The sequence below is a fragment of the Molothrus ater genome, chromosome 8 (genome assembly GCF_012460135.2).
Source record: "Molothrus ater isolate BHLD 08-10-18 breed brown headed cowbird chromosome 8, BPBGC_Mater_1.1, whole genome shotgun sequence".
Lineage (NCBI taxonomy): Eukaryota > Metazoa > Chordata > Aves > Passeriformes > Icteridae > Molothrus > Molothrus ater.
The window spans coordinates 20,331,788-20,346,667 of record NC_050485.2 but is presented as its reverse complement, the minus strand read 5'-3'; the positions used below and the strand labels follow the sequence as shown (position 1 = coordinate 20,346,667).

General features: G+C 35.4%; 1 protein-coding gene across 5 annotated transcripts in view; it reads right to left on the bottom strand.

Annotated features, from left to right (window-relative positions):
- The window catches only part of IDE (insulin degrading enzyme), a 59,428-nt gene that overhangs the window by 8,256 nt on the left and 36,292 nt on the right, over positions 1 to 14,880 (bottom strand). For all 5 annotated transcript variants that reach the window (XM_036385393.2, XM_036385392.2, XM_036385391.2 and 2 more), the window contains exons 17-24: positions 14,508 to 14,628; positions 12,899 to 12,990; positions 10,489 to 10,600; positions 9,270 to 9,437; positions 6,303 to 6,575; positions 4,337 to 4,398; positions 2,889 to 2,961; positions 1,144 to 1,211 (exon numbers count right to left, since the gene is read on the bottom strand). In XM_036385393.2, the coding sequence (XP_036241286.1) occupies positions 1,144 to 1,211; positions 2,889 to 2,961; positions 4,337 to 4,398; positions 6,303 to 6,575; positions 9,270 to 9,437; positions 10,489 to 10,600; positions 12,899 to 12,990; positions 14,508 to 14,628 (969 nt within the window). The remainder of the gene's footprint in view (positions 1 to 1,143; positions 1,212 to 2,888; positions 2,962 to 4,336; positions 4,399 to 6,302; positions 6,576 to 9,269; positions 9,438 to 10,488; positions 10,601 to 12,898; positions 12,991 to 14,507; positions 14,629 to 14,880) is intronic.

Below are 14,880 nucleotides of genomic sequence, written 5' to 3'. Positions count from 1 at the left end.
TGCTCAGTATCTTCAATCAGAAAAGTGGCAAATTCCTTTGTGGCTTTTCATTTCAACTGTTGCTACAGCTACATATAAATATACTTGTCTTGCTCTTTTCTACAATATTAGTGATTCATACTTCATTATTACAGCAACCTCCAGAATACAATGTTATTTCTTATTGAACAACCAGTTTGATATTTATATCATTCAAACATCTACAATGCAGTAACTGCATTGCTAACAACATCAGAATCTCCAATAAATGCAGAGCTGATCTTTTCATTTTCATTCTAATTCAGAGCACCCCACCTGTCCTTTGAACATCAGACTAAGATCCTAACCACAATAGCTATTCTATGTACTATTATTTTTAGATGTAGTAACAAAGTAAGCTTCTACTATTTCAGTCATAATGGCTAATATATCCTCATACAGAAATTTCTGCTCATGGCAATTATTTCACCTGACAGGTGAAATAATGTTCTTCTAATGTAGAACACAGACCTACCACACTGTGAAAAGTTAATCACCTCTTGGGACAAACACTGCCATCCTTCAAGAAAAGTCACTGAAGGTCCAATAAGGGCCCAATACTGTCCTGTCCAACCACAGAGAAATCTGTAATACTTGTATGAATAGAATTTCCCAAGTTGTTTCCTCCACAAATAAACACATGGACAGGAATGTGCTTTAATATTTTAAGCTTTAAGAAAATTACCAAGTAGTTGGTTTTGCTGTTGCTCTGGGGTTGGTGGGTTGTTTGGGTTTTTTTAAACAAAGATGGTAAATTTGTTGATGGATATACATCTCTATCTTGACACCTGATTTATCTGATCACATACAATCAGTATTTTCAGACAATCATCTGTATTTTATCCACAGTGCAGAAAATCAGTGCAGTTTACTACTGCTATTAGCTTTCCTTTCAGAGGACTAAAAAGAATCGAGGAAAAAGGACAAATTGATAAAAAGAGAAATCAGCAAAATCCCTGTTGTTAGTGAGGACAAAAATGCAGGTAGAAAAGAGCTAAAACATCACCCCCATGACAGCAGCAATTTCCAGAGGTCTGTTTCTCCCTATAAACTTGTACTTAATGATACAAAACCTCTAGATTAAAATGCAGGCTAGGATTTTTTTTGTGCGTTGTTTCTTTTTACCTGTGGTAGTGGTGGTGCTGGTGCCAGGTTCACGTCATTTTGGCATGGAAATTCTCCTACAACAGGGCCTATTTAACATCAGAAAAAATAATTTGGGACCATAATTTAATGACTATCTTTTACAAAACTGATTAACTGCTTTCTCTTATAAGACAGGTATCTAAATAAAGCACCTTTATTTAGATATTTGAAATTAAAAATTTTAAATATTTAGATTTGAAGTATCACTAAATAAGGCTTTATAAGCATTTTGCTTTTATATTACAAGTCTGTCTTTAGAAATACAGATATTAACCCATTATTTTATCTGAAAACATGAGCTGAGGCAGGGGCTTTTATTCATTTTACTTACACATAAAGAAAATGTAGAAATAAAAACTGTTGATCAAACTGTTGATAATCTGTTGATCAATCAACACTTAAAACTGCTTCTCAGTACAAATTATGAGAACAGTAGCAAATGCCAGTGGTACATACAAGAGCAGTGCAAGAACAGCACATCATTTGATAAGGATGTATGTACAGAAGTGTAGAGGTTTCTCCAGGCACCAAAAATCTGGACAGCAACCCCAAGTATTCCCTGCCTATACCCATGCATGTCCTACTCCAATTACCCCAAAACTTATTTTTGCATTTCTAATATTTTTTTCCATGGCATAAGAGAGGCCAAATGCCAGATTAAAAGATTTAGGACTGGGGAGCTGTTTTAGGACTTGTTATAATTTCTGTAAGCAATCACTTGTCAAGCTCACCCTTGTCTTGGGAAGATACCATTCCAAGCAAGTCATACCCAATATGGCAATACAATTACTATTCTTGAAGATAGGAAAAGTTTTAGAACTATTTCTATTTAGCATTTACCTGTCATGAAAACTGGAAGGGGGCTTTGAAGCAAGTCTTCCTTAATCAGCTGCAAAGCCACAATTTCTACGCTACCATAAAATTCAGTCCTGAGGCAGAAGGGAGTTTTCATGACATGCACAGAGTATCTGCTTCTCTCTGTACCACACACCAGATTTTAGTATTTTTGACTTTGCAAACAAATGTTTGTTGGAATTTAAGTCCAGTATAAAATGGTGAAAGATTTGCTAACAAAACCTTAGAACCTTTTTCCTCTCAGTTTATTCCTATTAACCAGAAACACTTCTATCCTTTTCCTTCTTGAATTCTAAAATGGAACAATACAGTTTAGAATGCACAACCGATCTATATTACTTCAAAATAAAACCTAAATAAAAGTTGGCCTTCTTAAGGTTAAATAAAATGTTTGACATTCCAGAGGTTTTGGTTTTTGTTTGTTTTCCCTTTGAGGGTGCTCGAATACTATTGTGGGCATTCATTGCTAGTTTGGCAAAAAAATGCCCACATTGGATTGGTAACTGCACATTCTAATTTTGGGCTGGTTGGGGGTTTTTCTCCCCTGTAGGACTATTACAAAGTTTAATGTTTGTTCAGAAATATCTTGTTGAAAGCAGAAGTGCTATTTTAGGATATATATTTTTTTATTATCAATATACTTCAGAATATTGATAAGCTGAAAAACTTGTCTAAAAAATCAACAAAAAATCTGAAGCACCCATGTGAAGTACACCTAGGAGAAAACCCACCTTCTTCCTCTGAAAGGTATATTATCTCCAAAGCTAAGTTTTTCTTACAGTGCCTTTGTATGATATAACATGGCTATCTGTAACTATGACTTGCTGGAACAGGAATTGATTAAATATTATATTCAGCACAATACTTACAGGAATCCATTTCCCTTGCAAGGACATGTACTGATACTTTGTGTCTTCTGGGAGCATCTACTGCCAACAGCACCTACAGTAAAAAATATCAAGTCCTTCAGGTGTAGGAAGTATTCCTTAGACATTATAAAACAGTAAAAAGAACAAGAGCATTTTAATTTTAATTTAAACCTTAAAACAGGGGATGAATTTTGGGATGTGTCCTCAACTATTAATAAAAGTCATCCATACAGTACTCCTAAATTATTTTACAATCAAGTTAAGCAATTCATGTACTGCTTGGAACTCAGAAAAACTGTAAGTTACAGAAATTCAGCCATTAACTATCATAGTATCAGGAATGCAACCTAAAATCTCTGCAGAACTTTCAATCCCTAGCAGCCTCCTGGAAGCACATCACCCTGAACACTCTTAAATTCAGCTGGACTATCCAATCTAGCCTGTTATTTCTGCTCTGGAATGCTGGATAATCACGTATTAGCATTGGTGTAAGCAAAATAGTACAGATTCCTACAAACCCAGAATAGGCATCCTCATTCAAAAATTCTCATTTATTAAACAACAGGTACTGAGTTTCCATTTACTAACTTTGCATTTGCTGCATAACTTCATGTAGGCTATCGTACTATTAAAAAAATTAAAAGTAAACAACGCCCTCTGCCCAAGAGAGGAAAAAAGTAGACAGACACACACATGCCCATGCTTCTTGACGGGCAGAAATTTTTCCAACCAAGAATGAATTCTGAAGACATTAAGTTGATCTTATTTTCCAGAGAACTCCCTGAGCTACCAGTACTCCATAAGTAATAAAACTGCATGAGCACTTTGCAATATAGTGAAATACCATCGTCTATTACACATTAAAAACCAGACAGAATGATGCCCAAGTTTTTTTTATACTGGTGGGGGGGGTGACACGGACAGGACAGGGACACATTTGAATCCCTTACATTGAATATCCATCTGAGTTAAAATGTACATTTACTGCATCATTATGCTGTTCCTTTGCTCTGCCTAACCATTAGAGGAACAAAAACCCCTACTGATTTTACAGTGAACAAAGCTTTAAAAATATCTGTTCCATTCACAATTCATTCCCATAAAATAAGCTGAATCACTGATTGGTTGAAGAAAAAGATAAAAGAACAAATGTGCAATTTTGGCCAGGCTTGGTCACAGAGCTGCACATTTTATATCCATAAAGGAAAGTTAAATGAAACAAGAATAAGAGCCAGCAAGGAAAAAGCCACAACAAAATCCTATCATTCTGTGCAATTTTTACAGTTGCTATTAAACTAAGTAATATTCAGGAAATAAAAGATACCAGCATCCATTTTACCACCTACCTAGAACAGGTGTCAGTATATCCCTTCAGAGCATGCACAAATAAGATTCAGTTGTACCTCCATCTCATTCTCAGTAACATTTTAGCTGCATGACTACCTTACCTTGTAGAACTGTATAATGTCATCCTTGGTCAGGGTCTTTAGATAAGCCACTTCAATGTTATCTGCACAACAACAGTACAAATTAGAGTAAGTCTGCAGATCACAGCTGGTTATTAGCACACTGCTTATACAAAGTATACTTCTTTCAAATTCAGATGCTGTAATTGACTGCAAATGAAAAGCTTCTCATTGTTATCTTTCAAGTTAATACTTGCTTCACTAAAAGTGTCAGTAGAATCTTGGCAGAAAATTGTACTTCAATGAGTCTACTTGATTTGACTTACTAAAAAATGCACGTTTGAAGAATACTGATTGCACTCTGGGCTATTCAGTAGCTAAAATAGATATGCCTGCTCTTGTATATTATCTTCAAATCAGTTACACATTTCTAATGCAGGTTATAGATGGCTTTTCTTCAGAGTTAGGAAACAGGATGATAGGACATACTTTTACAGAAATGTTAAGGAATGGTACCTACATACCCCTTAAGAAGTAGTCACACCTTTAAGATATCTGGGGACAATGTGTTTCAGTTGCCACATTCCTTCATATTAATTAAACTGTCATGGACTAATCACCTAATATTACTGCTGCTTAAGCAAGATGGTCTCCTGTAGGCGTGCTTGCTTTTCTTAGGATTAGCAAGAAGATCAAGGAAGAAACATGTGCAAGAGAACAGAGAGTGAACAAGCCTGTAATGCAGGCTCTAAGCAATATGAAGTTCTATATGAAGGAAATAAAAAAATCAACAATACAGTTTGGAAAATTAGGTAAGATTTGGGAGAAAACAGTAAAAGTAGTAATATTAAAAATGTACAAACAAAAAATCCTTTCACTGCTTAAGGCTGGAATACGAATTTCTGATTTTGACAATTCTAGTCATATTAAAATAATTAATGACATAAAATTACTAGTGGGCAGAGGGGAATTAAAGATATAAAAGTCAAGGGAAATAATAAGAAGAATTTAGGTATTAAAAATACAGCTACACTTAGCAGAAATTCCAAAGAGATACTATTGATCCAATTATGGTATAAACAGAAACACTTAAGGCTGAAAAACCCCACACTATTTCATCAAACACAAAAAAAAACAACTTGAAGTGATAAGTTTCAATTCCACTTCTTATGCTCAGGCATTAAACTTTTCAGTAGCTCTTATTCTCTCTACACCAAGCTAGATGACAAGTCAAAACTCTTCATTATTAATCAGCTCAGTGAGTCATCATGAAGCAAGAAGACTGTATTTGCTATCATAGAAAGCCAATATGGTACACATAATGCAGAAGAGAAGTCACAGAATACAGAATGAGTTTTATGGAGGAAGCATATTATGCATGAAGACAGAAAATTAGAGCTGTGAATAAGAGTCGAGACATGAAGCTGTCAGGAAAAACTGATCTGTACATAAATTTTTTTTTTTTAATGCTAGAAACTGTATTACTAATGTGTCTAACTGTATTATCAATGCATCCAGTTTGGTTTTTTTAATTTAAAATACATTTTTAAAGTATTTAAACAAATACAACTTAAATATTGTGTAGGACCACACAGTAAATAAATGTCAGTCCATTTCCAGTAATAATTCTAGAAGCTGGATCTCATTTGGTCTCCTACAAACCTATAACCTTCAAAGCACCACAGATGAAAAAAACAAAAAAAATAGTGTTTCCTTCAAATCCACTCTAAGCTGAGACAGACTGCATGTTAGTTAAGATACTTGCTGTTGCCTCTGTCAGCACTCCCTCAAAACAACTGCACGATGCAAAGAGAAATAGCATTCATATAAATGTGTGTACTGTGAGGCATGTCAGTGTGTTTCTGACTGCATCACAGGGAAATTGACAGTAAATTATGTATAGGCTGTGTAAAAGTTTAAGTTGTTCCCAAATGAATATGACACTCAACTGTCACAAATGCAGCCAAACTAGAGCATTCCGTTTTAAAGGAATTACCATTTGTCTTACCTCTGTCAAAGTTATACTGCTGGGAAATGATTTCTCCCCAGTATTTAGCACATTCTGCAGACAGCTTCTTTGGTTTGTCTAGACGACGAATTGCTAAAGCTTGGATGTGTTTTTGGAAGGCCTCTTCTGTCATGTCTTCTATGCATTTCTCCATAGTCTTTAAGAATGCTTCAACTCTGCTCTCTAAATAGTGCGGTGGCTTTTCAGATTGGATAATAAATCGCAGTCCTTGGATGCCATTTGCCCGACGTGGGCCACTGAACACAATGTAACCTTGGCAAAACAAGAAGATCCACAAATGAAAAGAAATCCTTTGTCACAGCATTGAATTTGCCAAATGCAGCATGTTTGGCAAGAAGGCAATTTTATGCTAACTTAATTCTGTATTATAAATAAAGTAATGTAGGTTTTCAAAATGTGACACTATTTTTTTAGAACATCTTTATTTCACTGAGGTCAATATCAATTTAGGGGAGAGGCAAGGAGGACATGAGGCACACTAAGACAAAACAAAAGCAATTCTGTCATCAGGATCGGGTTACCAGAAATTAAGCTGTACTCTAGTGCTTCATTAGACTTAATATTAGAAACTTACTATTTTTTCATAACATCCAATCTGAATTCTCTTTGCTGTAATGTAAGATCACTACTTCCCATTTTACAAGTTAGATAAAGTATTATTCCCTTCCTTTTTGTTGCATGATTTTCTAATCCTCTCTTCAGTCTTCCTCTACCCTTTTAATAGCAAATCTATCATGTAACAGTCTTTTAAATGCTGTTTTATAGTTTTCTTATGGTTTCCTGATGCTCATGTCAAAGCTGGTTACAGTATTTCAAAGTTTTTATCTGAACAATTTAGGAGTATTACTGTGAGTGCATCTTGAATGTTTCCATTTATATATCCCAGCATTTTCCACAGCAGCATGACACTGCTGATTTATGTCCTACTTCTGATCCACTGTACCCTGCAGAGTTTTCTACAAAATTGCTACCTAGCCAGTTGCTTCCTGGCTTGTATCTGTGCCATTGGTTGTTCCTGCCAAACCGTTCCTAACAAATTGCATCTTGTCTTCATTCAAGTCATGTTTCCAAAATGTCAAACTAATTTTAAATTCTAACTCTACCTTCCCACACACTTGCAGCCTCTCCCAAATTAGTATTATCTGAAAATTCAGTGAATACCCTCACTCTTCTATCATCCAGAATTTTGATGAATACAGCATGGAACACTGGATCAGAGCAGAGCTCTGCAGAACACCATTTTCCAAATGAACTATTCTCTATTCTCCAGTCATGACCTTCCACACTCCTGTACCCAAATGTCTAGTTCTTCCACCTAGGTACATTAGTAACAGTCTCTCAGTTACCTTCTATGAATTTAGAACTAGCTTGAAAATTTATTCCATGTTTTCCTGGAATTTGAATTAAACTGACTGATCTACAATTTCCCTGCTTTTTCTCTTCCCTTTTTTTTAAAAGAAACATGTAGCATTTAGCTGTGTCTATCTTTCCAATACCTAATCATCCACAAATTTTCCATTATAAGACTTCTAATTCCAGGATTTCCTAATTTCATTCTTTGGAATAGAATGCAGAGCTCATCACACCTTGAACTTTTTAAAAACTTCTAATTTAATCTGACTAATCTGTTATTTTCCTGTTCAAAAGTAAGACATGAACTTTGATTCCCCAGTATTTATTAAGTGAAAACTAAGTAAGCCATCCTGAATTTTCTGATTATTTGAACATTTTTATTTTAATGATTTGAACACTTTGATTTTTTTTCCATCATTGCCAACTTTTCTCCCCCACTTTCTCATACTGCTTAACCATTTATTGAAAGAATTCTTGTTACTACTTCTACTGTTTAGCAACTTCTAACTCTTTAACTTCTTTTTCCCTAAGCTTTCTCAGAAATCTTACTAACAATTCCATGAAATTTACTGGATTTTGATGATATTTCTACTGTCTCCCCTCCTAAGTGTTGTGAGCTCTATTATTTGGTAATTATGAAGTGCTGGACTAAATCAGTTCTTCCTCAGTTCCCCCCCCCCCCCCACTTCAGCTGTTACTTCCAACTTCTATACAAAACCGGCCACCAGAACATTTCAAAATCTTGTTAAATAACCTGGGTCTATCCTATTTTCAGCAGGGATACAGGTAGTTGAAACTCCTGTGATGAATATTGTATGGCTGGTTCTGCCAGTTGCTCACAAAAAGCCTAATCTTGCCTGACATCCCTGGCAGTCATCACACTGAAATATTTGTCTGCTTCTCACCTTTGGAAAACCTGTACTCCTCCTCACCAGTGTTACAATCATGTGAGCTGTCATGCAAAGTCTCTGTCTCTTCTTCTTACTCTGTTTGGAATAACCTCACCAGTTCTCAGCCTTACTGGTTCAGGTAACAATTATTTGTACTTACTGGTGAACAGCTATAGTCTTAAAACGCCTGAAATGTTTTAGGTCTTCACCAATACAGTAGATTACCATTACCCACACAGCAGTATTTCTAAGATAGGCCTTACAATTTAACAGTTGGACTCAGTGATCTTAGATGTCTTTTCCAACCTAAATGATTCTGTGATTCTATGAATCTTGAAGTGCACCTAGAAGTAGGGTCACAAGAAGGAAACATCAAACTACTATTGATTCTTTAAGAAGATCTAGAAATTTAGGGGACTGATCCAATTTCCTTTTGGCAAATTCTAACATGAAGTTTTCTGTACAGTGATCACACTTTTTTGAGTTGGAGCTGATTTCAGATATTTCAGACATCTTAAAAATCATGCCTGCTTGTTCTTATTTTAGACTCTGTGCACAGTAGAATTTCTTTGAGTCATCAGCAGCTAAGATGATTTGCATTTACCAAGTGCCCTTTGAATGGCATTCAGCAAGCAGGGAGAGAGCACCTCCCCAGGTCTCAGTGGCACTCGGGTGCACACACACAGCGCTGCTGAGAACTCACCCAACTGCTCCTGGGTGCGCAGCGTGTTGAAGCACGGCTCCGAGATAATCTGGCAAAAGAGCTCCAGAAACATATTCTCAGAAGTACTCTGCATGTCTGTCTGGTAATAGATTTCGATGCCACAGTTGTTATGAACTTCATTTCTCTGTTGATATACAAACCAACCTCCTAAAAGACAAAGTTAAAACGTGGAAGTTCATATAAGTGTACATTCTTACTGTTGACAATTAAAACATAATGGTCTAAAGCTTGTAGAATGGACTTATAATAGTGGTTTAGGACTGTTAAAGCAGAATTTCCACTAAGAGCATACTTTTCATAAGACAAGAAAAGAATGCATCATTTTACCATCAAAATGTTACTGCTTGGAAATATTAGTGAGTAAATTGACACTGGCTGCGTCTCTTCAAGCAAGTATTTTTGGAACTGCAGTGAAATTCTGCATTGGCTCGACTGTGTAAACAGTTCCTAAAGACAATCTGCCAGAAATTATTATGAACATTAAAAATAATTCAGCATTTAATACCAACAACTTCTTTTGTATATGGCAGCTTCCACAGACAACCAGCTAGGGGTAATTTATCTTATCTGTACAGCTATCTATGTCACCACTCCCAGCAATACCTTGAACCTCCTTTTCATAAAAAACACTTTTTTCACCATGGAGTAAAAACATACAAGACCAAAAGAATTTGTGTAAGGAAAAAAAAATATTTGTGTTAGAGCTTTTTGTTTTTGCAAAGAGTCGTTATGTGCAATTCTTAATGGTCAACTGATACTCAGAAATGCTCAAAGAATGGTGTTTACTCAAATGTATGTACTCTGTGTAGCAGAGACTGGGACAGGGCTCTTATTTCCATAAATTATAACAATTGACTTGGAAGTGAAGTGCAAAATTGTATGATCATAGAGTGGCTTTGGGTTGGCAGTCACCAAAAGATCATCCCCGTCATCCCAAGAAGTCTCATTTACATGCACAAATTAAAAATGAAATCAAAGTAATTGTCAAGTATGCTAGAAAGGTCATGTATTAGTACACAAATTTATCAGTAAAGCCACACCCTAACTATATTTCTGAATTTTAAGTTTAGAATAACTTGAAGTAAGTTTGACTTCAAAACACACTCCTAGCAACACAGTAATATGCATTTTAAAATGTGAGCAAGGAGAATCTCAATTTAATGTGACTTAAATATCATAAATCAATCGTTTAACTTACTGTCAGGAAGCTGCACTTCTCTGTACCTCACTAGCTGACTGGGAAGGAGTGGCTTTGTATGAGCGTGCTCAATGAGAGTGTCCTCAACCATCTGCATAATTCCTAATGCAGCCTGGAAAAGAAAACATAAGAGGATTTTTAATGATCATTAGTTATTCTGTATTTTACAGCAGTGTAAGACTTTCCAATTACTGATGGTGCAGTGAGAGAAAAGAAAAAAATCAGAAATATAAAGTAGGAATACTGTAATTCAATACAAATACAGTAGAAGTTAAGTACATGAGAGGAAGTGGGAGTATGGAGGGCAAGAGTTTTTTTGCGTCTTCCTTATGTTTAAATTGTCTACATGTTTAACTACTCCTACTTCTCCCCAGTGCTTCTGAAATTAAAGCTCAATGGGGTTTTTTTTTTTCACTTTCCCTCCACTACTTGATGTGCTCATCTTTCAAAGTGAAAATGAGCTATCTCAAATGTATGTCTGAGAGCAAATGGCATTTCAGTAGATAAAAATTTTAAGAAAACAAATAGTTAAGGTAAAGGATGCATTTCATTGATGTGTTGGTGGTGTTAAGACTCATTGCGCAAATACTTTCTTTTATTTGATGGATTACAGTAAGAATTTAAAAAAAAAATCTATAAGGAGTGAAAAAAATCCAAAGTCATTACTTTCATTCAAGGATTTAACCTCAACAGCTTCACCTCTTAAGAGTTATGTGTTCTTGTAGCCTGCACACTGGAAATTATAGGAACTTGCTAAAGTAGTTTTGGCTGAAAGCTAAAATCTCTCATTCTGCATTGCCATAAACTCACAACACAAGTGATTTTATAAAAAACATGCAAAAGGTTTGAAAACTTAACATCATACACGCTACCAACACATCCAAAACCTCCATGCAGTATCAAAGACAAAAAGATTTGAGGTCTAAAAATAGCAGTTTAAAAAGTTAGAGAAACAGACTATTTATTCTTTTAGTCAAGTCATCATATTAAAATACTGACAACAAGACTGCTCAGATAGATGTTCTGAACAGAATTAGTTTACTTTTCATCCACTTACAGCAAATAAATAAAAGAAATTGTCAAAAAAGCCCAAGCATCAGAACGAATTTAAAAAAAAATAGGAATTTCAAGCAGCTGTATAAATCTAACTTTTCAAGTCCAGATTCACTGAAAATTTTTTTCATGATTGAAAGGGTTCACAAGACAATGTAAATTTTGATTTATTTTAGTTGGAGAAATTTCTTAGGTCCAGGTTAAAATTGCTGAGTTTTATCAGTGATTATCACATCATGGGTACTGAAGGACAGACAACTTTTTCTACTTTCTATTGAGGGAGGTCTGCAGATAATTTCTAAACATTACACAGCTATGGGTATACCAGGACATCCTTCCCAGTTCTTTAGCTGTAGGACTTTCAATAGCCACCCATTATGCCAAGTAAAGAATACACATCTCTGACATAACTGCATCATCATGGAAATCTAAAAACTTCTGGGCATTCAGTTCTATTTCCAGAAGCAACTGACTTTTGTATACAAACATGCAAGGAATAAGGAAGGAAAAAGAGACTATTTTTAAATTTCTCTGCAAGAAGAACACCCTATAAAAATTTTTAACAAATACTTTAGAGACATTCTTGACAAAGAAGAGTTTGTCTCTCCAAGATATTAGCTCCTTCCTATCTTATTTTTTCCCACTTTACAAATTAACTTTCTCCTCCATACACTCAGCAGTCACAAGCATTGTCTATTACAGCCCTTGCTAGTAAACTATCCCAGAGCTGTTCTAACACAAAATATTGCAAACAAGCCTTATGAAAAAAGAACACAAAAGCATACAAAAAAAGTACTAAAATTTGAATTGGTACATATATTAAAGTATTTCTTATGACTTCACATGCAAATACAAAGTGTTACTATTTTAAAGGAAGACAAAACAAATGTTTTCTGAGCTTCACTCCCCTGAGAGCAGACACTTGACTTTTTCATGGTCCGCCATGCCTCTTTAGCTATGTGCAAACTACTTAATTTGGAAGGATACTGGATTCTTAAATCTTTGCTAGTTATTCTGAAGGTTTTCAGTAGAATAAAGCAAGATCTGCAGCACATCATTCCTTCTGCAGCTTGATCACAGTAACATGCAACATAGACTTTCAAATAAAATAGACTTTCAAATCCTAAGTTGTTTTTATTAAATTTCCAAGAGCAATATAGAGGCAGCACTTAGCCTACTAAAGCTAAAGTGGAAAAAATTACACTCTTCTATTCCTATAAAGATAAAAAAGTACAAAGTTAAATTATGAAATCACATTTGGCATAACTGCTTTGAGATCTGCAAAGATTAAACTAGTGCCTCATTTTTAAGCTGCTTTTAAATAAAAAATGTTTTATTAAGAAAGTATCAAACCAACCTGTTTTGTTATATTGCCATGGAGAAGAGCTTCAATGTGTAACCGTGACAACAGCTGTGCTATGAAGGCCTTGAGACGGGGAAGGGTGACATCTACAATACATATTTAGACAGTTAAGTCACTCAAATGCATTTTTAAATTATGAAGGACCTAGGCCTAAATCATCATTAGATACAGTGCATTTCTCAGAGGAGGAGAAATCTGTCATTAGGAAGAAGTGAAATCTCTCCTTAAAAATGCAGCACTGGAATGCTTCCAGGTCTAAATAGCAGCACTCATCATATAGTTTATTTCACTTAGAATTCACATGCTGTATTGACCCAGATTCAGAAAAAAAAAAAAAAAAGTTAAAAAAAGCTGCCTTTCCAATCATGCTGAACAAACACTCATTCTCCAGAGAACACACTTGCAATCATTCAGGTGGTGTTGCAAGGAAAAGCCTTAGTTATTTACTAAACAAGCAGCATGTAGTTTATAATGCTCAAGAAAGACTCTCTGCATTTACCATTCAGACTAAAAAAAACGAACCTCAACTCAAATATAGTGTTTTGCTATTAACTTCGGAACAAAGGGTACACAAGAAAAATATTTTGGCAATGTATCCTAGAGGACACATGCACAACACATACACACACATTCTATCCAGCCTGCCCTTGCAAAGCAGTTTTCATACATAGTGCAAAATACAGTTTAACCTATAGAATCAATGGAGTAACAGGAATGATGGCTGGATGGGGTATTCATGGATATGTGTTCTGAATCAAACCCCTCAAATACAAAAGTCAGGTATTCTTCTTGAAAAGAATGTTGGTGTATTCCAAGAAGATATTACAAGACATTTTGCAAACTGTCCCAGGAGCAGCCTTTTAATACAACACAGTAAAATACAGGTAGGGAAAAGTTCTTCAGTTCTACAAACACAGAATTACCGTAACAGGATGGTGTGGGTTGAAAGGGACCTTAAAGATCATCTAGTTCTGACACCCCTGCCATAGACAGGGACACCATCCACAAGGCTCATTGCTCAGAACCCCATTCCATCTGGACTTGAAAAATCACTTAAATATCTTAATTAAAAATTTCTTCTTCCTTCAAATATACTGGGGCACCTACTTTGTGTTAAGAGCCACAATGTTCTTTATTATTGTTGCCATCATCTACAGAAACTACATATTTTTTCTTTATTAGCTAAAGCTCTTTATTATCTACAGAAACATAAGCTAGGATTCCCCAACCATGGAAAAAACAAAATAGTTTGCACACTGGGAAGTACAATGCAGATACACTCCAGTGTGCCTGTAAGATGTCAATGAGAGCCAAATGATTTTACCAATGTTGATTAAGTACTGGATTCACCATATCCAGGTTCATGTACCCCCAAAGTTAGTAAACTTTTGCCTTAACTTTTATCTGCAAGTTTTGCCATTTGAGACCTTTTCCATGAACTACTCTTACTTTCTTGAAGCTGGAGGGCAAGAGCAGCACAGCCAGCATCAGCTCAGGCCTGGCACTGCAGGGTCTTCCCTCGAGTAGTGAGCAGAGTTCAAAACAGGTACTCTCAATAGTTAAGTAACATAAGGAAAAAAATAATTAAGTGGCAGAACAATACCATCTAGAGCTTCTTTTAATTCATCTTTGGTCCAAGCAACTTCAGTCATCAGGAGCCGGAGATAATACATAGCATGCTGGTGAGGTTGTTCAGCCCTGAAGTTGTTAAGTGATCTCATGTACTAAACCAAAAAAATCAGGTACAAGTTAGAAATTCAGAAATAGATTTCTAAACATATTAACATTGTACTCTCAACATCAAAAAGATACAGTTCAGGTATTGAGAACATTCCCTTGCTTGTTAGAACTCTAAAAAATTGTGTTATATCACCTTAGTAATAATTCAGTCTTCTGAGCCTTTGGATTAAGCAGAAACCATTAAGATGGTTGAAATGTGCATGAAATCAAACTTGTCCATAAAATTAATGCCTAGA